Source organism: Tetrao urogallus (assembly GCF_951394365.1).
Source record: "Tetrao urogallus genome assembly, chromosome: 10".
Lineage (NCBI taxonomy): Eukaryota > Metazoa > Chordata > Aves > Galliformes > Phasianidae > Tetrao > Tetrao urogallus.
The window spans coordinates 1,999,298-2,027,208 of NC_136823.1; the positions used below are offsets into that span (position 1 = coordinate 1,999,298).

Below are 27,911 nucleotides of genomic sequence, written 5' to 3' on the forward strand. Positions count from 1 at the left end.
CTTCCTCAGCTCTTCTCTTCTATGAGAAAATTTACCATTTCTGTAAGAAAAAAAAACAAAAAAAAAGTTGATGTTGGTGACTTTTTTTTCAGCTCATGGTTTCAGACCTGGTCAGTCCCTGTTTGGCTGCTCATTCCATCTTGTACTCCCGAGGGTTAAGCTGATAACCAGGTGTGTAACATGTATGTACCATCACTTTGTTTACCTGAGTCTTTTTAATTTGAATAAAAATAGTTTGCAAAGTGTTTTGGATTAACCAGGTTTGAGTGTCCCATCGAGGCTTCTGGTGGGATTTTCCTTCAAGTAATTCTGGTTGGTGCTGACGCTATGGAATCCTCTCTGTGTGCATGCATGTGTGTGGGTGAAGAATCTTTTTCTGTTCTCCTTTGTGTTGCGAGACTCTTCTGCTGCTGCTAAGAAGAGTGGCGTTGAAAAATGAGCCGTAAGGAGCACGAAGGGAGCCCTGCAAAATACATGGTGTGCTAAGCAGAGGCGATAGGATGCGGTCGGGTCCATTTGCCTCCACATTAACTGCTTTGGAAATAAACAGCAAGCCTTAATTTCGTGCTGGAAGCTAACCTGGTTCAGGACTTCTTTGACGTAGCTGGATAAATGAAGGGAATTAGAAAAGCAATGTGGAAAACGCATCTTTTACCCAATAAAATTGAAAACTGGGATGGAAGTTCTCTTTGGTAACAACAACAGCAAGGGAAATTATATGACAGCAGCCTTCTTTTGTGTTGGGGAGCCTCTGCCATGCTTTGCAGAGAGCTACTTAACCAGAACATGCTTACTGTTCCATTTAATTAACACACATTAATGCCTTTCACCCGAGGGTTGAACACTGCCTGGCACGCAGAACTGCCACCCTGCTAGAAGCCCACAGGGAGGCACACAGGGAGACTAATTCAGGTCATTCTTCATGTAGTATTTGGTCAGCGTGAAGTTCTGGAGGTCACTCAGATCTGCCCAGCCTGCTCCCAGCACCAAACACGGAGTGGAAGTGGTGTTTCAAAGTAGCTGAGTGCTTTCAACAGCAAGGAAGGGCTTCTGGTTCACTGACAGGTCTAATGAAGGAACTCCATCTTCCTTTTGCTTGCTGCATTTTTCAGTAAGTTTAATTAGACTGTCAAACAAAAGGGAAGCAAAAAGTAAATACATTAAAAAAAGAAAACAAATCAGCAGGCCTTCTGCAAGTGCCTGCAGTGCACTAGGATCCAGTGGTCCTAAGCAAAGAGTCTGCCGCTCCTTCGATCAGCTCTCCTGTTCAGAAATCCTGTGCTATAGATGTGCAGCTTAACCTCTATCAAAGCAGGCAGCAGACAGACATGAAATCAGAAAGGAAGATCCCCAGAGTTGCACAGCAGCACCAGTTGCTGGTCTGTCTCTGCTCATTTTACACAAAGGATGCTCTGCAGCCTTTGACAAAAAATGGTGATGGATGCTCTGTCCATCCCAAAGTCTGCAACCCATTTCCATCAGACGGTTTGGGGAGGACTGCAAATAATCCTCATGCTTTGTGCCAGGCACAAACACCCAAGAAGGATTTAAGGACATTCCTAGGAAGTCGCAGTCCTGCTGCAGGTGTCTGCACCTCTCAGGAGCAGCTGCTGCTAGCCATAACCAGAGTGCAGGCGCGGCTTGGGCCCCACTCACCACCCGGGAAGCTTTCAGCAGTGATGCTTTGCTTGTGCTCAGAGCCTCCTGCTGTGGCTGCTGCCAGAAGAACTGCTGAGTTGCTGTTTGCAGATGCTGTGCTGGCGCCAGGTGAACTCCCTGCAGACTGAACAGATGTGCTTGAGTCCACAGCTGGCAAGGCTGACACTTAAAGCTGTGTCCTGGCATCTAACAGAAACACTGTGTTCTCATGCTGAAATGGGAGGGAAGATTGAGGTTGGATGTCAGTGTGAGAGTGGTGAGGTGCTGGAACAGCTGCCCAGAGAGGCTGTGGATGCCCTGTCCATCCCTGGAGGTGTTCAAGGCCAGGTTGGATGGGGCCCTGGGCAGCCTGATCTGGTATGAAATGTGGAGGTTGGTGGCCCTGTGTGTAGCAGGGGGTTGGAGCTTCGTGATCCTTGAGGTCCCTTCCAACCCAGGACATTCTGTGATTCTGCGAATGAGCAGCAATCCTTCAACCCAAAGAGTGGTGTGGAGTAAAACCGATCCAAAATCCCCATCAGGCATGCTTGGCACTGGAATGGATCAGCAGAGCTCAGCTGCTCTGCTTCCAGCATTCATCATCTTCATCTTCTGTCACTGCAATTCCGTGCTGCCTCGTGGCTGAAATGGTACAGAGTCAGCTCAGAGGATTCTCTCCTGCACGAAGACTGGCACTGCTGAACTCCCCACTAAGAACTCCTTGTGAGCCATTGGCACTCCTGTCTTTCTGTGTTCCTTAACTGGAGACGCTGAAGCTAACTTGCTATGTGCCTGGTGAATCCACTGCGGTGGATTAAGAAAGCTCTGATGCAATAAATTGGATGTTCATTTGCTGAGACACCACTACTGGTATGGGAGTGCTATGAGAGGTCACAGGGAGAATGTCCATAGCAGGTGGAGTGCTGAGATGCTGCTGGTGCACAAGGCTTTCTTAAAAAAATGGAGAAAAAATGAGAAAACAAAGCAGCAGCACAAAAAATGCCCAAAGGCTTTAAAGGCAGATGGAACTGAAGTACAACAGCGCTTCAGTATGAAGTACAGCACAAAGTCAGGCTGTGAGGTGCCCACCCCTGGAGGTGCCCCAGTGGCCTCAGTCCTCCTGATCAAGGCCTTGGAGCACAGCAGCATCGTGGCTTCCTTCCCTTACATCAACTTTTTCTTCCCCTCTGCCCGTGCATCACTTCATAAGAGCCACCACTGCATGCAGCACAGCAGAGCAGGGTACAAATGATTTTCCAAAGCAGTGCAGGCAGAACAAACACTGAGCTGTACGCCTGTCCTATGGAACCGAGTTGGAATTGCACTACACTGTAAAGAACACTAACTGGACACAATAGCAGCCTCCACCAGTCCAGAGGAATCTAATGGAAACGGAACGCTTCCTTCCTGCCACGATGCATCCATGGCATACAGCTTAGCATACCCTGGTGTTTTCAGAATGGTGTCTGCTCGAGCAAAGAGAAGCAGCAGCCAGACTGTGCACTCATTGCAGTTTATTTAGAAGTACCAACCAACATTCAATAGATGGCAAAGGCTGAAACCCGATGAATTCGGTTAAATACAAAAGAGTGCAGCACAACCTGCTAACAAACACCACCGAGTGCCAGCCGGCAGCTCCTCGCGCACAGACCACTCCCGCCCAGCACATCGCAGCAGTGCTTCTATCGCACAAAGTGCAGACACTGAGATGCGGCCCTTGTAGCCTTCAGCTAAGATTCGCTCTTTTCCATCCTCGCCTTGTACTGTCTTTCAGATCTCTTCCTTCGGTAAACGTCATCTGCGCCAGAAAAAGGCTTCGTAAGCTCTTCCAAGAGGAACACGACCCCGATCCTGCCCCAGCTCGGCCGGGCTGAAGGGACCTCACAGCGCAGCCCCACCGCTGCCCGCAGCCCAGGCTGCTCCCGCGCTCCGGTCACTCACAGAACGTCTCCTTGCCGATGCGGACGTTGATCATGAACCATTCCATGGCCCCGCCGAGGACGAAGAAGAAGGGCAGCAGGCGGTACGCGCCGAACCGCTCCCGGCCGGGCACCAACCGCAGCAGGCGCCGCAGCCGGCGGCTGATCAGCATGGCCGGGTCACCTAGCAAAGAGGAGGGGAGCGCGGGGCGATGCGTGAAGGTCAGCGGGAAGCCGGCCGGGACGGCGCCCTGCTCTACCGCCTCCGGCCCGCCGAAGGCCGCAGCCAATCAGCGCGGCGCGACCCCGCGCCCCTCACCTCCTCGGGACGGCGGGCCGGAAGGACGCGCTCGGCGTCACGTGACGAGCGGCGTGCCGGCGCCCGTTTCCGATTGGCCGCGGCGGCTCCGGGGGCGGGGCCGGCGCCGGGAGGCCGCCGCCCGCCCCGCCCCGCCCCTCCCGGCGCCGCCCCGGGGCTCTCGGCTGAGGCGGGGCGCGGCGGCCCAGGCCCGGCCCCCTGGCGCGGCGCGGCGGGGATTGGCCGCCCGTTCGGTGCCGCCGCCGCGGGCGGCCGGGGCTGGCTTCGTAGCGCGATCCGTGCCGCTTCGGCCCCGGCCGTGCCCCGAGGCCGCTCCGTCCGTCCGTCTGTCTGGGCCATGGCGGCGCTGGGCATCGCGGCGCTGCGGAGGGGCGGCGGTGCGGCTCCCCGGCTCCTCGCCGTCGCCGTGTCGTGCCAAGGCTGCCGCCCCAGGAGCGGCCCCGGCCCCGCGGACGGCGGCCACGGCCAGCCTCGGGAGCCGCTGCCCGGCGGCAGAGCGCGGCGCGGCGCCGAGCCCGGCCCCGCAGCGGGCGGCCAGCCAGCCCCGTCCGAGGGCGCCGACACCCGGAGCTACCTGTGGGCCAGGTACCACGAGATGAAGAAGCTGGTCTATGGTAAGGACCGGCCCTGCTCGCAGCCTTTGTCCGCGCTCTGCCCCGCCGCAGCGTGGCTCCGTGGCGGCGGGAACGTGGCCGTGCGCTCCGTCCGCCCCCTCCCGCCGCGGGGTCCGTCGCTCTGTCCCGGCCGGGAGGAAAGCCGTTCGTTTTGCCCCATGTGCCCGTGTGCACAACGGGACCGTGGGCTTTGGGGCTGCGGCGGGTGGATCTCAGCTGCGTTAAGATCCGTAATAACGTGAAACAATAACTTGCGCGCCGTAAGGGCAGGGAACTTTTTTCCTGCAGATTTTTCGGCTCCTGGAGTTCCGAAGGGAAGCAGCGTGGACAGCTAGGAAGCGTCCCTTTGCCGTTAAATAGCTCTCTGTTCGCTTTCCTTCTCCAGCCCTTAGATAAACAAAAGCAGTCGGAGGGTCTGGAAGAGCCGTTTTGCGGTTCTGAGATGGGCAGCTTCTGTCACTGCCGCCTCCCCCGGCTCTGGCATAAAGCGTGAAGCCCTCGGTGAGCCTGGGAAGAGGAGTTGGCCGCAGGGTGTGCGCTCCTGGTCCCAGCACAGCGTTACCTCCAGAGCTGGATGCGAAATGGGGATGGGTGAGGGTTGGAGAGGAGGCACAATTGGCCCACCTTGGTTTTTGTTGGTGGTGGGACAACGGGACTGAGTTGGGCCTTTGTTCTCTGTAAGAGTGGTGTTAAAGCAAACGGCTGTGGCTGTGCCGTGAGCATCACCCATAAGGAATGCATCCTCTGCTTCATGTGCTGCCTTCTCCCCTCTGCCCAAGGACAGGCACAGGTGTGTGTCAGAGGGGCCGTGCTGAGCGAGGCTGTCAGTGTTTGTGTATCTGAGGTGTGGAGGAAGGCTGATAAGGCACTGTTCCTAACGAGCCTCCAGAATCCTGCTGTCTAGGAAATGCACAGTCCTGAAACAGAGTGGATCTGGAAAACAAGTGAAGGTTTGGCTGTAAGGAAATGTGAATGTTCAATGTTTGCTCCCTAGAGCACGTTGCTACAATAGATACTTTTGGGGGAACTTTTGGAAGAACTTCCAACTTCTTACCTCTGTGTGATGAGTGTGGCTCGGAGAGAGAAGCACTGAGTTGGGTTGTCACACAGTTCTCCCTTCACCCACAGTTCTCCCTTTGCTCACACTTCCCGGGTGCAGTGCTGAGTTAGCACTGCTGCCTCCTTCCTGATGAGTGCTTGGACAGAGAAGTTTGGATCGTAGCTCAGTTTTGCCAGCTAATGCTAGTTTTGATTTTTTTATTTTTTTTTTTATTTTTTTTTATTATTTTTTTTTTTTATTTTATTTTTTTTTTTTTTTATTTTTTTTTTTTTTCTTGCTGTAACTTATTCAACCTGCCCAGCAACCCCTCTTTGCAGAGCAAAAAGCAAAAGCTGCTGTTCTTGTTGAAGAGACATCCGCGCTGGGCTCTGCTCGGCTGGTAGGAGCAGCGGTGCAGCAGCAGCGCTGTGGATGCAGTCTCTGCAGGATGCTGCACGTCGGTGTTGATGCTGTGCCAGCCGTGCAGCAGCAGCAGCTCTTCTTTCTCCTCAGGGACTTGGAGACTGCCATGAGTTCGAGGCAGCGGGTGGCAGTGGGGATGGGAGGCCGTGGGTTTGTGTTGGTCGCAGCGGTGACAGAAAGCACAGCAAGGAGGGGAGCGTCTGTAAGGAACGTGCCACTTGTGAGGCAGTGATGAGAAAGCATTTTGGCTGGCATACACATCTTCCTTTGGCCTTTAGGAGGCCGGAGGGAACGCGCTGTGTAAGCTGGGGACAAAATGTCTGAGAGGAGGAGAGCTGCGTGGGGAATGGGCAGCCAAGCAGCACTGCCCCTGCTCTCAGCGTGGCGTGGCACAGCCACTGCTCTGCTTCTGACCTGCCTTCATCCCCTTGCCTTACAAAATCACACCAGCTCCCGTGCCTTTTATTGGCTGCATTTTTGCAGCTGGCTTTATTTATTTACTTTTAAATCTAAGCAAGCCTCACTTCTCCTATAAAAGGAGCATCGTGCTGCTCGGACTGTCAGAACGTGTTGTCCCAAACATCCTGAACGGTGAGTGTTGGTCTCTGTAGGGATATGGCAGCTGCAGCGGGGTGCGTTGGCTGTTACAATTCGCCTCCCTTTAGGAGAGGAAAGCAGGTCTGTGCTGCTTCTTTAGGTTAACACCTGCCAATGGGGGCATCCACCGAAAACACCCTTTGTAAATTCTCTAATTGTTCCAGGCAAAGTCTTAACTGAGAATGGCTGATGGCACTCTGATAATAGATTCAGATGAGATAGCGAGAAAGTCTTAAGGAACCAACATGGGTTCTTGCTAAAAGCCATAAGATAAGGTAGGAAGGGGAAAAAAGCACTGCCTGCTGATGCTGGGTGGGATCAGGAAAACATCGGTGCTTTTGCCATCGTTCCAAGAGAACATTACCTGTCCTCGTGTGGGGGGAAATGTCTCCTTCCTCCCCGTTCCTCAGTGTGGATGTGATGAGGGATCCTGCTGTAGGGAGTGAGTCCTACTGCTCTTTCTTATCTTGCAAAGAGCAGCTCTCATGGAGTGGGAAGCATGGGCACGGCCTGCTCCTGGCTCTGCTGGGCTCTCACAAGCAGCAGCCCTGTTCTGGAGTGACAAACCGCAGCAGCTGACCTGTTCCCACAGCTGTTTATCAGCAGAGCGCAGATTACTTCTTGCTATCAGCGTTACGCGCTCCCAGAGCTTGGGGTGTTTGGTGTTTGTTTTGTTTTAGGCTGTTTGTTTGTTTGTTGTTTATATAAATGTGTGTCTATATGTTGGTGCTCGTACACAGCTGTGTTCCGTTCTGCTCCTAAAAAAGGAAATAAAGATGCCTGAGGATGTCTGAAAGGCTGCTCTGTGGGGGCTGCCTGCCTCTGTGGGGAGCAAATGCCCACAGGTCATTGGGGTGATGCAGGCACTCTGAGGAGGGGAGCTCTCCTGCTCGCCTTGCTCGGGAAGGGAGGGCTGTGTGCTTCCCTGCTGTGCTCTGCAGCCCTGCCGGTCGGTGAGCTGTGCTGGGCTGCACATCTGCTGCTTCAGACCAGCAGGTCTGCTTTGCTCTGTGTAGGCTGGCAGAAGACTTGAAATGGTGGTGGTCCTCTCTGTTTCTGTAATCTCTGCCCCCTTCTCTTCTCTCTCAGATCTCCTTCCACCAGGAGTCTGCAATCTCCTCAACCCAGCAGCTATCTATGCCAACAACGAGATCAGCCTGGGAGATGTTGAGATATATGGCTTTGACTACGACTACACGTTAGCACAGTATTCTAACTTACTGCACTCCATGATTTTCAACACTGCCAGAGACATCCTCATAGAACAGTTCAAGGTAACGGTGCACTAAGGATTTCCCTTCAATTAATCATACTGATCTTTGCAGTGCCTCAGATGTGCTTGTCAAATGCAGCACTGTGCACATGTGGCACTGTTGTTTTTTTTGTTTTTTGTTTTAATTATTAACATAAATTTCACATTTCAGTCTTTGATTGCAGAACATTTTGTCTGTATCTGGAATTAATTTCCTGTTGAACAATTTACCAAGCTCTACATTCCTGAGGTTTTGTAAATACGGACTGGGAACTTCAGTCTGGAAATAAACTGCTGTCTTTTTCCTGACTGTGGAAGTCATGCCTGCGGACTTCCAGCTTTGTGATACACATCATGGATAAGCACTGGGCCAGCAGTGAAGGGGTGCAGGACGTGGCAGTGCAGATCAATGTGGGTGGATGCCTGGTAATGGGCCCCCTGTTTGCAGTAGGCTCTGTGCGTTTTCTTCCAGTCGTGTCTTCCTTTTTAGAGGGACCCTGCAGTGCCACTGCTCTGCCAGATGTGTGCACTGAATGGAGCTTACTGGGAGTGCACGCTGCCTGAACGGATCGGTTGGGGTTTTGTCAGTGTCCCTTAAACGAGAGCAGCAATCTGGGGGCTCCATTCATCTGCTTTTCTTTATTGAAGGGCAAAACAAAGTGCACGTGTCCCTCAGTTGGTTTATGCCTGGGGTGAGAGGACTGGTAGGCCTAAGCCAGCTCAGCAGGTGAAATGCTTTTGTTGATAATCAATGCCTGTGTCTCTTAAAATATTGCTGTCTGTTTTCCTAGTATCCGGAAGGGCTTGGGAAGTATGACTACATTCCAGGGTTTGCCATACGCGGACTTCACTATGATGTACAAAAGGTAAAGCTGTACAAAGTTCATCCTCCTGGGCTTTGTCTTTCATTGTGTTGTATTTTGAGTGGAAATACTTTCTGCCAATGCTTGCAGTAACATCGATCAGCAGACTATCAGTGAAATGCACAGTCCAGGTGGCTTCCATTGCATAGATTCTTCTTGTTTACAAATTGCAGGGCTGAGATGTCCTTTGTGTTTGCGTAGCCTGCAGCAGAATGGGCCAGGCTAGCAAAAGGTCTTTGGTAAACAGCTTTGCCAATTTAAAAAGTTAGTTATTTCCACAAACTAATTAATTAAAAACTTAGCTTGTTTGCTTGATCATTACTATCTTTTAGGAGATTTAAATTCCATGTCTCCAGCAAGTACTTTCCAGGAGCAGAGGAGTTATGTCTTACCCTAATAATAGAAGTGACTTGTCAGGAGAATGCTTTAGGAAGCCTTCCCCAACCCCCCAGCCCGAATAATAGGACTGCCTGGAAAAAGATCCAAGCTACTTGAGATGCATGCTTCTTTGGAGTGCAGGCAAGCAGAGCACAAGCTTTAAACCTTTTCCAGTGCTTTGGACCCATTCCATGAAAGCCTGCTGCCTAGTGATGTCATCCGTGCAGCCAGGCAGTCAGGTGGGAGCAGTCTGTGAGAAACTCCGTGTTTAAATCTGTGTCTGATGTGTGGGGAAACACACAGGCACATGGCCTGGCCAAGCAAAGTGCCCTTTCAGTAAGTACAGGGTGAGAACTGCCTTTTTGGGGGGGGATCAGAATTTGCAAAGCACATGAAGAACTGGGTAGTGCCTGTCTGAGTGAATGTTCTGGCAGGTTCACCTGTGACCGTGTTGGAGGTCTGCCTGTGGGCACCACGCTGCTCCTGTGTGCTGTGTTGGTGGAACAGTGTGCCTGCAGGTTGTGAGTGCTCTGCAGAATGGGTTACCTTGCACTGTAGGAGCAGGACAAGGGATTCAAAGCTGTGTCCTGATTTTATTTGCAGAACGGTGCTGGGTTGGAACGCTTTCTGTGTGCTGAGAACTTGAGTTATGCTTTCAGGACGATGGATGGGCAGGAGGTGACTCGTGAATGAGGCAGTATAGAAAGCTCCAAGAGAGCTCTGATGCTACAAGCCTGGTGTGCTTGTGAGCATCCCAGCTTACGTGTGTGTTGGGGAGGGGGACAAGTGGTGAAGGAGTGCATTCCTGTGTAAGGGGGATGACTGGATGCAGCTGTGCTCCAAGGCAGAGCTTGCCCCCTTAGTTCTGCTTCAGATAAATGAGATGAGAAATTGATCTCCAGAGCGCTCAAAGCCCCTTTGGAATGTGTGTGCTTCTGGAAGAGATAAGAGACTTTCTAAGTTACAGAAACATTGTCCTCTCCCTTTATCGGCTCCATCCCTGTCCACCTACTTGAGGGCATAGCAGGCAGTGGTGTTTTGGCTCACAGGAAGATGGGCCTTTGCCAGAGGGGCTTATTAAAAAAAAAAAAATCACACTTAGTGTTGCTAAGTGTGTGTAGAAGGGTGTAGCTTTAAATACATAGATGTGGGATATTTGCATTGAATTCTATTTTCTAAACATAATTTGTTTAGAGTTTGAAACTTAAACATGGTTTCGATGTATACCTGCTGAGTTCTTATGGTAAATATCTGTCCTTCGTTCCCTTCTCACAGAGTCTTCTGATGAAGATCGATGCTTTCCATTATGTCCAGCTTGGGACAGCATATAGGTCTGTCAGTTCTGAACATTGTTTTCTAAATGCCTTTATATGCAGGTTGCTGTGTCTGAGTAACCACAGTGCATGGTATATGGGCTTTTTTTCCCTTTGAGCAGAGCACAGTCTTGTCTGGCTTATCCTGTTTCCACTTGCTTCAGGTGCTTACCAGGCATATAATTGCAGGGAGCTTTTTTTCTCAAGGATTTCAAGCCAAGTGTGTGGGAGGACCTGGAGCTTTTTGTAATACTTAATGATCCATCTGATCACGTCTTTGTGTGATCTGAGCTGCAGCCACGGCGTGCCTGTGCTCACACATGAGTAAACAGCATGCTCAGGGAAGGCCTCCAGCACACGTGGTCCACGTTTGTGCCTATGTGCTCCAAGCAGCAGCACATCCCAGCTGCAGTATGCCTTGGCTTGTCACAGAGCTGAGAGGAGCGTGGTCTGGATGTGCAAATAAACTCAAAGCAGTGTCACTAATGTAATGATTCATCCGAATCTGGGCCTAGTGGGAGGCTGAGGTTGCCCTGTTTTTCCTTCTCTTCCACTGTTCTCTGAGTGTTGCGTTGCTGTAAGTGGCCAAACTGAGAGGAAAGGCATAAAGGGATTGCTTCCACGTGCTGTGTGCAGAAAGGCACGAGGCTGGAAACTGAGAGAAGGCCCAGCAGCAGTGCAGAGTGGGACTGGTGCATCAGAAGTAGCAATGCTTAGATATCTACAGCAGTGCTGCTGTAAATCTGTGTTGAATTTACTGAGCGTGGAAACCACTGGTTGCTATTTGAACTCTGCCCTTTTGCTGTTATGCTTCAATTACAGAAAATACTCTTAAGAATATTAAGAAGGGAATTTCATAACTAGAGAGAATTGGCTTCTTTGAGTGCTTTTATTTGAGGGGGAGGGGATTGGTACTGCCACATGTTTTACTGTAGTTTTATAAAGAGATTTTTAGGAAAAAAAACCCCACATTTAAGTGTTATTTCATAGTGTTCTTCTTGTAAGTATCCCTTGCATCTTTTTCCTAAACTGCCCTTTGCTTTTGAGGAAAACTTAGGCAACTTCTAGTTTCTTAGAGGTTGTACATTGATAGAATATGTAAGGAGAAATAGAAAGTCACTGACTGCGTGAGTAAACAGCCATCACAAATTGTGCAAGAGGCAAAGCCTCTGGCAGCCAGAAAATCTGTTAAGGTACAGCTTGTAGCCCTGGCTGTGGTTACAGTATTTTGGGGCAAGAAGAACGATCCCTGTTGAATATTCTGTTAGCAAAGGGCTGGCTTTGCTCAGGAAAACTGAATGGGGTGGAAATCCCATTTCAGAAAGCTCTTTCCCTCCACCTTCTCATTCAGTGGTGATAAATGTCATGGAAGCAACCTTTCCAAAGCTAGATTCCTCTGCTGAGAGTTGGGTGGTGGGGGCTGTTGGATGGAGCAGTCCCACAGCAGACTGATGGCATGTGGAGGGAAAACCTCTGAACTCTGCTGGAATGTGGATAAAGCCCCTCAATTAAGTTAAAGGAACAGGCAAGGTATTTGAAAAATGTCAGGGTAAGGTTTTATGCGAATCCAAAGGATCGTGTTCCTGTCAGGCTTTCTTTTGTGCAAGAAAAATGTCTGAGTCTTACAAACGAACCTCTCTGTCTCTGCTTCCCTTTCTCTGCAGTTTGTAGCTCTGTGCAGACTGGTGATTATTGACACACTGTTTGCTGGTTTTTGTCCAGGGGGCTCAAACCAGTGCCTGATGAAGAGGTAATCGAACTCTATGGAGGTACCCAGCACATCCCCTTGTATCAGATGAGCGACTTCTACGGCAAGGTATTGTAAGCTCTGTTAGTGGATAGGAAAACTCATTGTGTGAGCATATAAATGACCCCAGCCTCCCTTGGACTCAGGGAGCTGCAGTGTGTGTTTTTGTTCCGGTGGGAATTCGCCCCAGAGGTTATTTAGCAGTTTAACATGTGAAAGCCATCTGCAAAGCATTTCTGAACACCGGGGCTATTGGCCTGGAGCTGAATGGCTCTGGGGACTGATAGGAAGATGTTCCCTTCTTGTTCTTTTGCCAAATCCTGCCCCGAGCCACCAGGGCATGCTGCAGGGATGGTGTTTGCAGTGGGGGAAGGGCTGTGTGGTGTCTATAGCAGCAGGGTGGCTGCAGTGTGGTCTGATTTGGTATAGGGTTTTCCTTTTTCTTTGTGAAAGGGATCCCTGCTACAAGCCTTCAGACCTCTTCAGTGACTTGTCTGTAGGGTTGGCATCTGTGATTGTTGTCTTTCAGGGGCAGAAAATCATACTGTCGCAGTAAAAGACTGAAGTAACGCCCATAGGATCTGTAGAGATCCTTTGGTTGCCTGAACTAGAGGAAGTTAGGAGAGAGATTTTCTTCCACAAATGCCTGATGTGGTTCTGTGGGCTAGCAGGGCCATTCACATCCCTTTCCCCCCAGGCTTGCTTTGTTTCTTGACCTTTGTTAGTTCAGTGGCCTACAGGGAAGCTGGAAGAAGAGCAGGCTTCCTCTGCTAAATACCCCTCTGAGTCTGCAGTCTGAAGCCTCCAGCAATGCCACTGTTTGATTTCTCTCTCTTGGGAGCAATTAATCTGAGCAGTTGCATTCTGGATGAGTATATTCTCTGTTTATAGCTCAGCGTTGTTTCCAGTTTTGAAATATAATCTCTCTGTTTAGGATTTGATATCTGTGCATAAAGTGCACCCAGTTCTCCTCCTGCCATACCGCCCTCCTCACTCCTGGCAAGCTGGGGTGATTTAACCCTTCTTTTTAAATAGCCACAAGCGTGCAGTCTGCTTCAAGCTGTGAGCTTTTGCAGGACCAGGTGCCTTTCTGTGCTTTGCAGGTACCACAGCAGTTATGCGTTGTCTTTGGTCCTGTAGTTTGTGCTTGGCAGTCACACCGTGCTTCCACAAGTGGTCATTCCAAAAGGGGTTCAGGTTAGAGTGAGACCTGGAGTGCAAGAGCTGACTGTCATGTGCATCTCTGAGGCATTGTTCACATCAGGACAATGCCATCCCAATTGATGTCATAGCTTGCTGGCTTGGTCATTCCCGTCGCTAGAGTTGGAAGGGAACCTTGCAGGTCATCTGGTCTAAATCCCTTGCAATGAACAGGGACACCTACGGGTAGATTAGGTTGCTCAGAGCCAAGTCCAGCCTGACCTTGAATTTCTCCAAGGACAAGGTAGACACTGCTTCTCTGGACAACCTCTGCCAGTGCTTCACTACCTTTATTTAAATAAAACCAAACCAAAACAAAACAACCCCTCCCAAAAAAAACCCACCTTTTTTCCTTATGCCCAATCTAAATCTCCCCTCTTTAGTTTGAAACCATTTCCCCTTGTCCTGTCACAACAGACCCTGCTAAAGAGTCTGTCCCCCTCTTTCTTACAGCCCCTTTGGGTACCGACAGGCCGCTCTCAGCTCTCCCCACAGCCTTCTCTTCTCCACCTGCACAGCCCCAGCTCTCAGCCTGTCCTCGTAGGGAGGTGCTCCATTCCTTGGGTCATTTGTGGTCCTCCTGTGGACGTACTCCAACAGACCCACATCTCTCCTGTACTGAGGTCTTCCCATCTGGACGCAGCACTCCAGGTGAGGTGTCCCAGCACAGAGGGGCAGGATCGGCTCCCTGCCCTGCTGGCTGTGCTGCTTTGGATGCAGCCCAAGATACGGTTGGCTTTCTGGGCTGTGAGGGCACAGCGCTGGCTCACGTCCAGCTGCCATCCAACAGCACCCCAGGTCCTTTTCAGCAGAGCTGTGCTCCATCCTTACATCTCTCCCAGCTCGTACTGATAGCAGGGGGGGTTGCCCACGCCCCAGGTGCCAGACCTTGCACTTGGACTTGTTGAACCTCATGAAGTTCACCCGGGCCCGCTGCTCAAGGAACAGCTGCAAAGTCAGAGATGAGAGACAGCAGGCATAAGACAAATAGTACTGATGTAACTGAAGCATGTTAGTATTCTCCATTAAGGCTTTTCTTGATCCTCTGTTGGCAGGAGCATGTGGATAGGTGCTGGCATCACAACAGCTGCAGTAGGTAGGAACAGATCTTACCTAGGATCAGGCAGTGCAGCCTTTTACAGGCAGGACTAGTGTTAGTTAGCAATTAAGAAAAGTAGGGAACTTGTGAGCATGGAAAAAGTGTACATGACAGTCTTTCTAAACCTGTGGTGCAGTTTTCATCTTGAGTTATGTCAGGTTTTTTCTTTCTGATATAATGAGGCCATGGCTGCTAAAAGGAACCTTGCAGGGTAATGACTACAATTAACTACAAGGTAGTTTGCAGTTAACATTGAATGTTTAAATGTCTCATCTAAGCTTCAGGTCTTCAGAGGTGGGGCAGGTAATTGCTCTGCTGAGTTCTGCTAAATCCTATACTTAGTGATTTGAATAGGAACTGCCTGTGTGCATCTCTCCTGCTTCTCTCCCAGAATCCCTTAACAGTTATGGAGAATGTTTGGGGAAAAGTTGTGATAGATATGAAATGTTGATGAAGGAATGGCATCAGGCTGTGCTGGGGAGATTCAGGTTGGATAATAGGAAAAAATTCTCCGAAAGAGTGGTTGGGCATTGGAATGGGCTGCCCAGGGAGGTGGGGGAGTCACCATCCCTGGAGGTGCTTAAGGAGAGCATTGATGTAGTAACTGGGGCATGGTTTAGTGGCCTTGGGTGATGGCTTGGTTGGACTAGATGATCTTAGAGGTCTTTTTCAACCTTAATGATTCTGTGATTGGACTTTATGATCTTTCCACCATAAACAATTCTGTGAAGGAGAGAAAAAAAAAAAAAAAGAAAAAAAAGATGGGGACTATTTTCAGGAAATCTTGTTTTTCCTGCTAGGATAAATGTTCCTTTAGTAAAACCACATCCAAATGGACAAAAATCTGCTGAAAGGGTTCAGCAAATATTGTTTAGTAGCACTACCGTGCAATACATAGCCCAGACCAAAGGGGGGCTGCTCCTGCTGTAGGCCAGCTTGTCGTGTGCTGGATAGATGGGAACCGTGTAACCCTCAGCATGCCATCATAGCTTTTGGTCCCAGCAAAATGGTTTTTGTTGTTTCTTTGCCCTTCTGCATGTTCTGCCTTGCCTCCAGTTTGTGTTGCCTCAGTACTGCCTTCAGATCGTGCAGCACCAGTGCTGGCTGTCTCACCCTGACTGGTACGGACTGCATGGAAGGTGCTGTGGGTGTCGCATCCTGATGAGAAGGGTCATGTGTTTGGCACGAGGCAGCACGCTCCCTCTCACAACTCCACTTTGAGTCCCTTCTGTGATCTCTTGGAGGCTGCTTTCATGTCTGTCTTTCACACAGCTCTAAAAAATGCCTTCTGACGTGGGCTGGTGTTACTCCAGAGAGCTGTGACTGCAGCCATCAGCCATGGGTTGCTCAAAGCTCACATGCGCAGGCATGCCGTGACTGGGTTGCCAGGCACCTCTGGCAGCTTAGTTCATTGAGAAGACTGCTTCCAAATTGCTTTTCACATACAAGATCTTAATAGGTGTTCCCTTGGCAGATCTGGCATTTTGGTGACAATGATAAAACTGGTTTCAGTTTACTGGTGAGACTCACTAGAGTCTTCTGCTTTATTGTATGGGGTGGCTGATCTCTCTGGAGCCAGACTTGGCTGTTGATCTGCTGATAGGTGTATGGTTGATTTGCTATGGGAATAACAAACGTATGGGAGAGCTGCAGCCCTACCTAATGCAAGGTGAGTTACTGGCTCAGGATGAAATTGTTTGTTTCGCCTACATGCTTTTGTTGTCCCTTCCAAATGGTACTGGGTGATAAGTTTCCTTTTTTGGATTTGCATTTTCTTTTTTTTTTTTTTTCTTAAACATTTTTTTGTTCAATACATTTCTGTATTTTTTTTTTTTTTTTTTTTTAATTTTGCTTTCTAGGGTCCTTCACTTAAACAGTTTATGGACATCTTCTCTCTTCCTGAAATGACGCTGCTCTCTTCAGTCATCGATTACTTCATAACTCATGGCATTGAGTTTGACCAGGTCCATCTTTACAAGGATATATCTGTAAGTGAAATGTCAGCAGCCCCATAGCTCATACCACATCAGAGCTGCAAGCTCTTTTGCCTGTGAGCTTTGCAGTTCCCAAACCAAAGGGCCATCAGTGAGTAGTCCAATATGACTGTTACTGCCACTATAGAGCTTTCTAGAACATGTTAGGCCAGTGATTGCACTACAGAGTGGGTGTTGTTGTATGTATATCTTTAGTGGAAGCGTTTAGGCCAGTGAGGTTGAAGGTTCTCTGGGAAATATGCTATAAAGCTCAGTAAACATTTTCTAGCTCTGCAAACTGGTAAGCTCTGTCTTTCTGTTAATATCTTATTTTTCACAGAGGCTTGATCTGACCACAGTTTACTTTAGACAGGGGTTGTCTTGAAAATCCCGCTCTGAAAATCCACCCCTTCACTTTGCATCTGCAGGGCAGGCTGATCCTCTTGGGGATGTTTCTCTGTGCATGCCTGGGACTTCTTTCAAGAGCTGGTTAGCCCAAGGTGCTGGTTGTGCCCACCAACTTCACTCTCAGCATTTGAAAGGTCTATGTAAGATTATCACCACTGCTGGGGGATACCATTTGACTTCTTGGTTAATGCTGCAGATGAGGTGCAAGTGCTTGAAATTGCTGTCCTACGTGGCATTTGTTGACAGATGAAGTGTAGCCCCTGGTAGTCAAGCCTCATTTTGTGCTTTTCTCCACGGAGAAATGGTTTGGGGTTTGTATCTTGTGGGAATGTTATGTTCATCCTCTGGCAGCAGCCTGTACATACACTGTTCAGCCTTCTTGTGAGGGAAATGCTGCATCTGTGCTGCTGCTTCTGTGATAAGGATCCACCTCGTCAGCTTTGCTGCCTGCGTTCTGACCTGCTGTTGGTGCTTGATAAGAGCAGGCCTGCCAGCTCCCCACAAGACCTGAACAGTTTTTGATTGTGGAGTGGGGAAAATGAAAAGAGGGAGCACAGCTGACTCCAGAGGTCTTCTATCAAGTGTATCTTCTGAGCCTTCTCTTGAGGTCAGAAGTGATTTGTTTCTAGCTGAAAAGCAGGTGGGTGGTTGCCACAGCCTGATACAAACTGATACAGGCAGTGTGCTCAAGCCCTCAAACTCCCAAGTAGTAATCCTGGCAATTTGCATCCTTTGCTGAAGGATGTGGTTGTTCCTGAAGGAGTGACTGAGATAGGCAGAGAAGTGAGACGCAACAGAAAATCTGTGCCAATGCCTGAAATTTTTACTGAAAAGATGGCAGCTGATTTGTGCTCATACCAGAGCAGCTTTTTTTTCTTTTTTTGTACAGTGACAATAAACATTTTTACAAAATGAATCCCCCTGCAGTGCAAGCACAAAAAAATGATTTGTGGACATGAGCACAGAGACCCTTCCATGCCTGCACAGACAGATGTCCAAGCCTCATCTGCTACTGTATCTCAGGCTTGCAGTGAGTTAAAACATGTCTGAACCTGATACTCTGCTGTATTTCTTGGTGGTGACCCTAATTGCAGCATGGTGTGTTTGGGAGGGAGCACCAGAGACACTGAGTCAGAAGTGCAGTCCCTAAGGCAGTAGTAAAGGCTGAAGCAGATGTGTCAGTCTGTGCTCCTGACGTACCAGTTTGGCTCCTTCGTCTTGGAGAGTGAGAAAGCTTTCCTTGGAAGGAGTTTTTAAGTCCTGCAGAAAATGCACAGCTCTTCCCTTACTCCTTTTGATATTGCTGTTGGGATGGGGAAGAGTGACTTGGAATCTCTTTCTGCTCTGCAAATGTGGTTTTGACACAAATGCCAGGCATTGCTTGCTTTTAATGCCAGTGCTGGTCAAGATGAAGTTGTTTTCTTGTTAGTGCTCTCACTTTATAGCTCAATAGGGCAGTCTCTTGGGGAATTAGATGTGTCCACTGCTGCCCTTTTGCAATTGAGATCCAGATGGTGAAAGGAGACTCCTCAAACTTTACTTTGAAGAGGTGCCTCTTCCACTTTCATTGTCCCTCTTTTACACCTAAGCTGTAAACTCAGGTTCTCTCCCAGGTTTGAAGGTAATTAATTTTAGGCTGACTAGCAAGTTTCACCTGCATGGCAGTGAGACTGAAATGACTGTATGGTGTTGTGTGCATGTGTCCCCCCAGCAATGGCAGTGGTGAGTGTAGCCATGCAGTCTGAAATCCCAGAGGAGTTCCACATAGTGCAGCAGTGATTTAAGTGTCCTGGAGAAAGGCAGCCTTCATTTACCAATCCAAATTGTCATGGATGAAAATAGTACCTTTAAACATGCACAAACACTGCTAAATATGTTTGGAAATGGCCGTGTGTATTTGGCATGTGTCATTGGATGGAGACTTGTGAGAAATCGTAGTTGGGTGTGTCCAAAAATGCATTGCATCTTGGCCTCTTGCCTGGAAAATAGAGGATATTTGGATACTCTTAACACCATTGTTTTAGCTTGCTTTCCTCTTGAAAATTGGGCAGCTCTGTTTTGGCAAACAAGCAAACCCAACCCACCATCACTCTTATAGGATGCTTCTGTGCCCACTGCCTACCTGGGGCCCTAAACTGAAGCCTTGTGGAACCTCATCAGTGACTGTTCACGAGCCTGATGGAACCCCGTTTACTGTAACCCTTTGAGCCTGATCTGCCAGTCAGTTATTCACCCATCATGTTATTGTTTTGTCTAGCTGCATGCTGAGCATCTTGTCCAGAAGGGTACTGTGAGAGACAGTACCAAAAGTCCAAAAAGATTTCATCAGCTGGCTTCCCTTGGTCGGTTAGGTGGGTAACCTCATCATAAAAGGAAATTGAGTTTGTTAAGCAGGACTTTTCCCTTGTCAGCCTGTGTTGGCTGTGACCAGTGACTCTGTTTTCAAGTGTTTTCCAGTAATTCCCAACCAAATCTCCACAATTTTGCTGGTCACTGAGATGACACAGATAAACCTGTAATCATCGGGGCCTTCTTTCTTGCCCTTCCTGAAAACTGGGCAACATTCTCCAGTTTTCAGCTGAATGAAACCTCCCCAGGTTCCCAGGATCTGTTCCCAAATGGGAAGATTTTGAGGTTTCTCTCTTTATTATGTCAGCTTTACTATACTCACTGTGTTCTTTTCACCATGTGAGTAAGCCTTACTCAGCAAGATCCTCTTTGCTGATACCAAGCAGTAAGTCTTCATTCAGCAAGAAGGCAGGGAGTGTCATTAGTGTTTTCCTCCTCGATGGTGGCAACAGGCTGGCAAGCAGGAATGCCATTCGTTAAACTGAAACTTTTTTTTTCCCTGTCCCTTTCTTCAGGATGCTATCAGAGATGTGCACGTGAAAGGAGTGATGTACAAATGGATTGAAAAAGATATGGGTGAGTCGAGCAGAGCTCTGCTGCAAAATCTGTTTTTATGTGTCCTGTGCTATGTGGCATTCTGCAAAAATTGCTGCATAGGTCCTACACTAAGTCTTGGCTGTGGCATGCCTAAAGGCAGCCAAGAGTTAGAATGGCATTAGGGACCAGGTGATATTTAGGGTATGATGGAGGATCTTGTTCTAATGGAGGAAACAGCTACATCATTGCTTTTGTGTCTGTTTTCCTTCTGCCTTTAAGTAAGGGTTGGCAGTTCCTGCATAGTGTGAACATTGCACAGGCACTGCCTGGGAAGACTGAGGCGGCTTCCTTCCATTCATAATGGAAAGAAGCTCTTAATATGATCATGGAGTGGCTATGACTTTCTGTTTGGGATCAGCCCTCTTTCTTGCCAGCCTTTTCAGTTCCTCAGGCTCTTTCATTCCTCCAGGTGGGATTGATGAGGATGAGGAAGGCCATTTTATCACCATAGTGGTTCACTACCTGTCCTGTCTGAGATGGATCCAACTTGGTCCTTTTGCCATCCCTGTTGGTTTAGGGGTCAGGTTTGATTCTGTTTGATATTAAGGAAATGTGTTCATGACTTCTGTCAGCGTTTCTTGATTGTTGTCTGTTTTATTCCAATTTAGAGCAGTATATTCTGCACGGTGATGAAATCTACGCTGTCCTGAACAGACTGGTAAACCACAAGAAGAAACTCTTCCTCATTACAAACAGTCCCTTTAGCTTTGTGTGAGTACCATTAGTACATATCCAAGCTAGAGAGCTTTGTGGCTGTAGTGATGAGAGGCCACTGTGGGGACCAGTTGTGAACATGGCACCCTGCTGCTCTTTCTACACCATGGGCTTCCACTTCTCCAAGAAGCTACGAGGCTGTGTCTGGCCACAATGTTATTACAGAGCTGCCACTTTGAATTGCTTCTCTGGACTTAGAGAAGGAATCTCTGAACTAGAGAAGGGTGGGATGCCTGGAATTGGTCAAAGTGTTACATCAGCCCTGCCTGCAATCAGGCAGCCTTGTGAGACTCTGGAAAATATTGTGCTTTCTTCTTTGTTGCTGAAATGAGGGTAGTTTCAGGACAGACTGTTGGGAAGATGTAGCATTGGGTGAAAACGGTCTGTTAACTTTGCTGTTTCGTTCTCCCAGGGACAAAGGAATGAAACACATGGTTGGCAAGAACTGGCGGGATTTATTCGACATGGTCATTGTGCAAGCTGACAAACCCAACTTCTTCACTGACCGGCGAAAGTAGGTGCCTCAGTGCACTGCTGTAGTGTTGTGGGGGGGCCCCAGGTTTTATGCCCTGCTGTCTGGAGTGCACAGCTTCTCCTACCCTCCTGAAGAGCAGTTTATGGTTTTCTGTGTGTAACTTAAATCCACTATGCCACTAACCTTCCAGTGCTGTCTCAGGTACTTTCTGAGGCTTTTGTCTTGATCAACAAAAAAAACAACCAACCTGGGAATAAGTATCTTATGGGTAATGCCAACAGAAAGCATGTTCCTAAAATTAGCTACCTTAAACCTCCAGAGTTATTTCATGGCCTGGGCTTAACTTAGATTTTAGAGATATTAGTGTGCTTCAATCTTTAGAAAGAAAAGAGAAGTGGAATGGTATGTATGACAGCTGGCTGTTTCTTGGCAGTAGGTCTTGAGAGAGTGCCAACATAATTCCTTTTCCTGTTCCTGAAAGCAAGTATCTGTGGTTTTAGTTACTGAGTATGATGGTGTTTTGTAACTGGTAGCTCTGGAAACCTTGGTACGTGGCAGCTGGGTTTTGTGATCAGATAGGAGATGTCAAGGGACCAGACGACAGGCAGACCGCTGTGCTTGCTTTGCATTTTTGTTTGTTGGTTTGGGGAACTTGTGCCTGCTTTGTTGCCTCTGTTTGTGACTGATCAAGGATATATTCTATATTCAGCCCTCTAGGGAGTCAACTGTTCTTTCCTCTTCCTTCCCCCACCCCCCAGACCACTCCAGCATAACTGGGAGTAAATCTGTATACTGAGCTGACTTGATAACATTTCTCTCCACTGGATGTGGGTGAAGTGTCATAAGGATGTGGACTGGAGCTGTAATGACCCGGGTCTTTTGGAGATAAAAACGTATGACTGCATGGTGCCTGAGGGCCTTTCACATAATGAGCCAGTGAAATGAACAGGGTTCTGACATATGGAAATGAGTTTTCTGATCTGAATGTTGTAGTTGCTGGGCAACAGTCACTAAAAATCAAAAGAAATTGAATTTTCTCCCTTTGTTTTTTTTTTCTAGACCTTTTAGAAAACTGGATGATAATGGCTCACTGCAATGGGACAAAATAAACCAGCTGGAGAAAGGAAAGATCTACAAAGAGGTAAAGTGACCTGGGTGCATAAGGGAGATGAAAGGAGACTAAAGTGCTGGGGACTTACATTACACCTGCACACTGGAAAAGCCTGGAGATAGAAGACTTCTGTCTCAGGCAGAGTGGATGCTTTGATAGATAATTGTGGGTGTTTGAAAAGTGAAAAATGGATCCTTGAAAAGACCATCTGTAATGGAGGTAGAGAGCAATTGCAAGGAGGCATGCCCTAGGCTCTGTGTGCTGTGGTGGCTGGTGGCAGCCAGGCTTGTCTTCTGGCCATGTGCAGAGAGCTCTCACTTGGCCAGTATGACACTGTTCCCCTAAATGCTTTCATTTGGCACCTTGTGGAGCTCTCATTAGGATTTGAAAGCTTCTGTAAAGTCTTTCAGATGTGTGTGTTAGGATCAAGGGTGGTCTTGTACATCAGAAAGCCCTGCCAAGGTCCGCTGTGCCTGTTAGCATATGGTAAACCAGCCTCTGAGCTGTGAGAGATGGTCCATGCCATGTGTAGAAGAGGCTGTGTTCTTGGCAACTGCAGCTTGTTACAGTTGCAGGAGGAAGAGCTGAAACAAGGTGTGACAGCTGCCTGGTGAGAAAACCAGTCTGCATCTCTGAAACGATTTCCTATGCAGCTCCACGTGCGGGTGATGCTGCAGAATGGCACATAGCTGGAGGGATGTATTTCACCCAGCCCAACTGCAGGGAGGGAGGGTCCCCAGGGCAGGAGCAGGGCTTTCTGCTCAGGAGGATCTGTGCTGAGTTCGCTCTTCCAGGCTGAGATTTTCCCCACTGCTGTCCAGTTTGTGTGAAAAGTGGGAAGTAGGGGAACCTGCCCTGCACGTGTAGCTTTTCTGATGTCCCAGTCCTGAAAACCTTTGCCCTTCAGGGGGTCCTAAGAGTGTGATTGTCCAGAACTGCCTGCAGTCTGATGTTTGTGCAGAGCTATCCCACATCTCACTCCAAGTTGTTTGCCACAAGATTGGGAAAGATGGCATGAAACTGTCTGGCTTAGTTGTGTTGTTGCCTCAGTCTCTTTTCTATAAAACTGAAGGTTTTTTAGCAACAGCAAAGACTGCTTAGCACTTTTTGGAAAGGACGATCTTCCTAAGTGAGGAGAGGTTTCACATTCAGGTGGTTCATGGAGGAGGAAAAAGGTGATCAGAAAGGGTCCAAAGCCTGGCTCTTCCCTTCCCGAAAGACGTGGGTATCCAAAGGGTGGGCCCTGGTAAACTTGCTGCCTTGTGGTGTTCTTGCAGCTGGTCTGTCCCCTGAGATAAAGTGGCCTCTGTCATTAGGACCGTTTGTTCCTGGTTTTGTGAGCTGTTGGATCCCACGGGAAGAATATGTTAGTGAGATTGCAGTCAAGTAGCTGTGCCCTGACCTGCAGTGGAAAAGTAGGTTGTGTCCTGGAGTGCTGTTCAGAAGCCTCTGGCCTGTACAGTGGGATTGTCAAAGCATTGTGCTGCTGCGCTCTGCCAGGAGCTTGGAGCTGGGAACATGCAGGCGGAGCCCATAGAAAGTCTTTTTCCTGTGGGCAAGCTTTCTCAGTTGGTTAGCAGCTCCTTCAGAAGAAGAGCAGCTCGGGCATGCTGAGTTTAATTCTGCTCTTGATCACCTACATCTTGTGGCCACAGATTGCTGAACCAAATGAGTGCTGCACTGGGGAAAGGAAAAGATGAGAGAAGAAAGTGGGGTGTGGGGGTCCTCTCCTGTCCCATTGGAGAGTCCCTCTCCCCCATCACATTAATCTCACTGTGTGGGGATTGTTGCCTAAGTGTGGTTCTTGGGATGTAACAGTGTATTGTGGCGGTAGTCCATCCCATCTCCAGCATTTATGGTTTCTCTCACAGCATGCTTCTTCCTGGCAAGTGTCCCTCGCCATGGATCTTGCTGTGCCAGCACACTGCTGCAGGCTCCTGAGGTGCCTTGTTCTGTCCCCTGGTTCACTGCTGTATGGCAGTTGTGTGATCTTAAGGACTAGTAATTCTGCACTAGGAAGTTCAAATGATGGCCCTCCAATCCTGCCTATTGTCTCTCTCCTTTCTGAAAAACATGGACTTTTCTGCTTGTGGCTCCTCCAAGCTCCTTCTCCAGGTCTGTGAGTTGAGGAGAGGAAGTCCCAGAAATGCAGAGGCCTGCCAGCCTTCACTCAGCAGTGAACAGTAGGCATGCTGCCTGGCAGCAGAGATGGGCACGGGCTGGAGGTATTGCAGCCTGCAGGTTGGTGTGGCTGCTGGTGCTGGCACATCAGTCTGCTGGCACTGATGGGGCCTTTTGCTTTCCTAGTGGGTTTTGTTTCCGTTGTGACTCATGTGGAAAACTTGTGTGGAGATGGGAATCCCTAAAGTCTCCTCTGTGTGCTGGCAGGATGTTTGGAAAGCATTGAAAGCAGCTTTAGCTGGTGCTTTGTGGGTTGGTTTGTTTTCACTTAGCTGTGAGGCTGCCCAAGCTGCTTGGCTTTGTGGGTGGGGGAAGCAATTGCTGTGAACGCCTGGGTTTATGTGCTTCGGTTGAGATGGCAGTCGGTGATCTGAGAACAGCCTCAAGTGCTCCTTTCTGACATCCTTGCTTGCTCATCTTGCCTCCTAGTCGTCCTCTGAGGTGAAATCTTTGTCTTCAGAGCCCAGGGCACCATTGCCTGCCTTCTGTCCACTATTCAGCTTTTCTCATTTCTAAGCTTCTTGTCCTCTCATTCTCTTTTTGTCTTTGTCTCTTCTTTTTTCATCTTTTTTTTTCCCATCTCTAAGCTTCCTTTGTTGTCCATGTGCTCCCTTTGACTTGCTGTGCCCTAGGGCACAGGACTTCCTGACTTGCTTAATGGGGTATAAAGAGTTTCTAACTTTTTCTGCAGCCTGAGGAAGGCCAAGAGTTGTACAGGGAGTTGTCACATGGGAAGTGGAAGTGAGGTAAGACAGAGAAGGATGGAAGCCTTTGAATTGGGATGGTGGATGAGTGATGAGGTTAACATCTCCAGTGCTCACCATGCAGTGCTCACATCTGCATGCCGTGGTACAGTGACACATCCAGCTGTGTTGACAGTGCCGGTGAGGTGGCTGCCCCATTCCACACACTGAGGATGAAGATGTCTGGCCTGTACTCACTTTCCCGTTCTCCTTTTACCTGCAGGGTAATCTCTTTGATTTTCTGAGGCTGACAGGTTGGCGTGGATCCAAGGTGCTCTACTTTGGTGACCATCTGTACAGTGATCTTGCGGTGAGTAAAAAGCTGTGCGTGCTGCTTCTGTGTTTCCCATGGCAGGACTGTGAGTGATGAGCACTGTGGTACATCAGGAGGATCTGTCTGTGTCCAGGCTGAGCATTTTGGGCAGTCAGTCATCCAGGAGGTGTGTGTGGCCAGACTTCTGCACGTCTGGCATCACGGTGTATTTCAGAGTGAATCCCTGCTGCTGCTCTACAAGCCCAAATTGTCCCAGAATGCCTAAAGCTGCTTTGGGGAGGGGGGAAGCCCAAAAGCAGATGATAGCAAGGTTGGAACATACTTGTTAGAGTGCTGCTGAAGTGAGGAGTGAAGCAGAGCAACCTGGTTACCTCCTGTGGTAACCGGAGAGCATCAGAGGCAGTGCTGTGGTCCTGTTGAAGGAGGAGGTGGTGCTGTGGCTACTGAAGGACAGGAAATGGCTGAGGAGGGAATGCAGCAAGGCGGCAGCAAGCTGGTATGACTTGTGGTTGTGTTGGTCTGTAAAGCAGGGCCCTGCTCTGAGCATTCAGGTCTCAGCATACTTGCTTGGTGCTCTGTAGGCTGTGGCTTTTGGGATGCTTCCTGGACATAACATCCCACTCTGCTGTCACGCAGAAGGAAGCAGTGCAGAAAGGACACCTGAGGTACTTTCTGCCAGTGAAGAATGACTGCTGGTCTGTGAACTTGAGAGCAGTTCATGTGGAGCTCACATTTCTAGATGCTTCTTGTAGCTGGTCCTGGTGGCTGGGAGATAGGAGTTATGGTGTGACCCAGAACGGACTGTTAGGATGGCTGTCCCCTGAGGATCTGCAATGGGAACAGACCACTTTCCAAGAAAATGGGGTTGTGTTTGGCTTTCAGTCTTCATGTTGAACTCACAGTTGTTTTTTCACCCTGACCTCCAGGACCTCATGCTGCGTCACGGCTGGAGGACTGGAGCCATAGTCCCTGAACTGGAGACAGAGATTCGGATCATAAACACAGAGCAGTACATGCACTCCCTGACCTGGCAGCAGGCTCTGACGGGGCTGTTGGAAAGGATGCAGGTAAAGAGCTCCTGTCTGAGCAGGGTATGTAACATGCCTTCTTCCGAGTCTGAGACTTAGGACTGGTGTAGGAATCAGAGGATATCATAATTTTCCCATGTTCTGAAAATCTTATTCTCCTCAAACAAAGTTGCATGGGCCTCGCAGATTTGTGAGTTATGTGAAAACCCTGAGGGTGTTGGAGGGGACTGGAGGTGTGGCTTACAGGGCTGATGTGACCTGGCAGTTGCTGTTGTCTCTGCAGATGTATCAGGATGCGGAGTCAAAGCAAGTACTGCTGGAATGGATGAAGGAGCGGCAGGAGATCAGGTCAGTGCATTGCTATGCTTGCTTATGGGCTCTCGGGGGCTCTCAGATCTGCACTGAGCCTATTTGGTAACCTGTTTTGTGGAAGGTGTTGCTGCAGCTCTTGGCTTACGGCCCTCCCTGCTGCCTCATGGCTGTGTTGGGCTGCAGCAGTGCAGTCCTGCAGCAGGAGAGGTTGGACAGGATGAATGCAGGCTGGGAAAGGGGTGGTGGTGGTGTCAGCCTGTGCCAGAAGGGCCTGTGGGCTGGCTGCTGTGACTCCTGGCACTGCAGGCACTGCAAGTGGGTCCCCACCTCTAGCAGGAATAGCTGGAAGGAAGGCAGTGTGGTGAATGCTCCTTGTGGTCTCAGTGCACAAGGAAGGTCTTCCTCAGGCCTCAGTGGGAGGCTGATCCCGAAATATCCTGTGGGAGTGGAAGGCCTGGGGTTGCAAAACTTTGGGGAGGAACCTGGGGTCACACCACTGGACCTGGGAGGTCTGCTGTGAGCTGGAAAGGCATGGATTCTTATCTGAGTTGGCAAAATTCATATTGGGCCCAAGAGGGCTTTGCCTGCTGGGGCCTCTGTTGTTTTGCAGCAATTGCCAAACTGCCAGTTGCCAAATTCTGATGAGCATAGCTGCTGTGAGAGTCTTCTGGGAGGCTGTGGAGCGCCTGGAGTGCAGATGGCACTCACAGTGGCTCTCACTGGGCAGAGATTGAGCCTGAGAAGTGCCTCTGTCCTACATAGCTCCATTTTTTTTTTCCCCTCAGGTCGCTGACAAAGAACCTATTCAACCCCCAGTTTGGAAGCATCTTCCGCACCTTCCACAACCCCACGTACTTCTCACGCCGGCTGGTGCGCTTCTCTGATATCTACATGGCATCCATCAGTTGCCTGCTGAACTACGATGTCAATTTCACCTTCTACCCACGGCGCACCCCTCTGCAGCATGAGGCCCCACTCTGGATGGATCAGCTCTGCACAGGCTGCATGAAAACCCCCTTCCTGGAGGAGATGGTGCACATTCGGTGAAGGGCCAGCTATTCCAGCCAACTGAGTGAGTCTGTACGTGTGGCCAGCAGCACCTCTGTGTACCACTAAAGGATGTTTGACACTTATGTTCAGGTGTAGATCGTGTGTTTGCTGCTCCCTGCTTTATGCCTAGAGAGGCACAGAAGCGGAGTCCTGAGCTGCTGGGGCACGGGGAGCAGAACCTGTGTGAGCTGTGACTAGTGCTGGCTGCACAAGCTGTCCTTGGGGAGAAGGACCGGCAGTGCCTGGTGCTTGCTGCTGGGGGCAGGGAGTAGAAAGGGACGGTGCTGCCTCCTGC

The 27,911-nt window shown here is 49.3% G+C and overlaps 2 protein-coding genes across 2 annotated transcripts; one reads left to right on the top strand and one right to left on the bottom strand.

Moving 5' to 3' along the window:
- Positions 1-3,368: 3,368 nt before the first annotated feature.
- UQCC5 (ubiquinol-cytochrome c reductase complex assembly factor 5) lies at positions 3,369-3,730 on the bottom strand (the record flags this gene model as incomplete). The annotated part of the gene is made up of 2 exons (XM_079540274.1): positions 3,369-3,436; positions 3,580-3,730. The coding sequence occupies 2 exons, from the start codon at positions 3,728-3,730 to the stop codon at positions 3,369-3,371; spliced, it is 219 nt and encodes a 72-aa protein (XP_079396400.1).
- A 483-nt stretch (positions 3,731-4,213) lies between these two features.
- Positions 4,214-27,690, top strand: NT5DC2 (5'-nucleotidase domain containing 2; the record flags this gene model as incomplete). The annotated part of the gene is made up of 14 exons (XM_079540520.1): positions 4,214-4,490; positions 7,639-7,823; positions 8,593-8,667; positions 10,318-10,373; positions 12,078-12,171; positions 16,261-16,389; positions 19,647-19,707; positions 20,337-20,439; positions 20,855-20,956; positions 21,977-22,058; positions 25,176-25,262; positions 26,153-26,293; positions 26,538-26,602; positions 27,352-27,690. The coding sequence occupies 14 exons, from the start codon at positions 4,214-4,216 to the stop codon at positions 27,611-27,613; spliced, it is 1,719 nt and encodes a 572-aa protein (XP_079396646.1). The 3' UTR covers positions 27,614-27,690.
- Between the last annotated feature and the right edge of the window lie 221 nt (positions 27,691-27,911).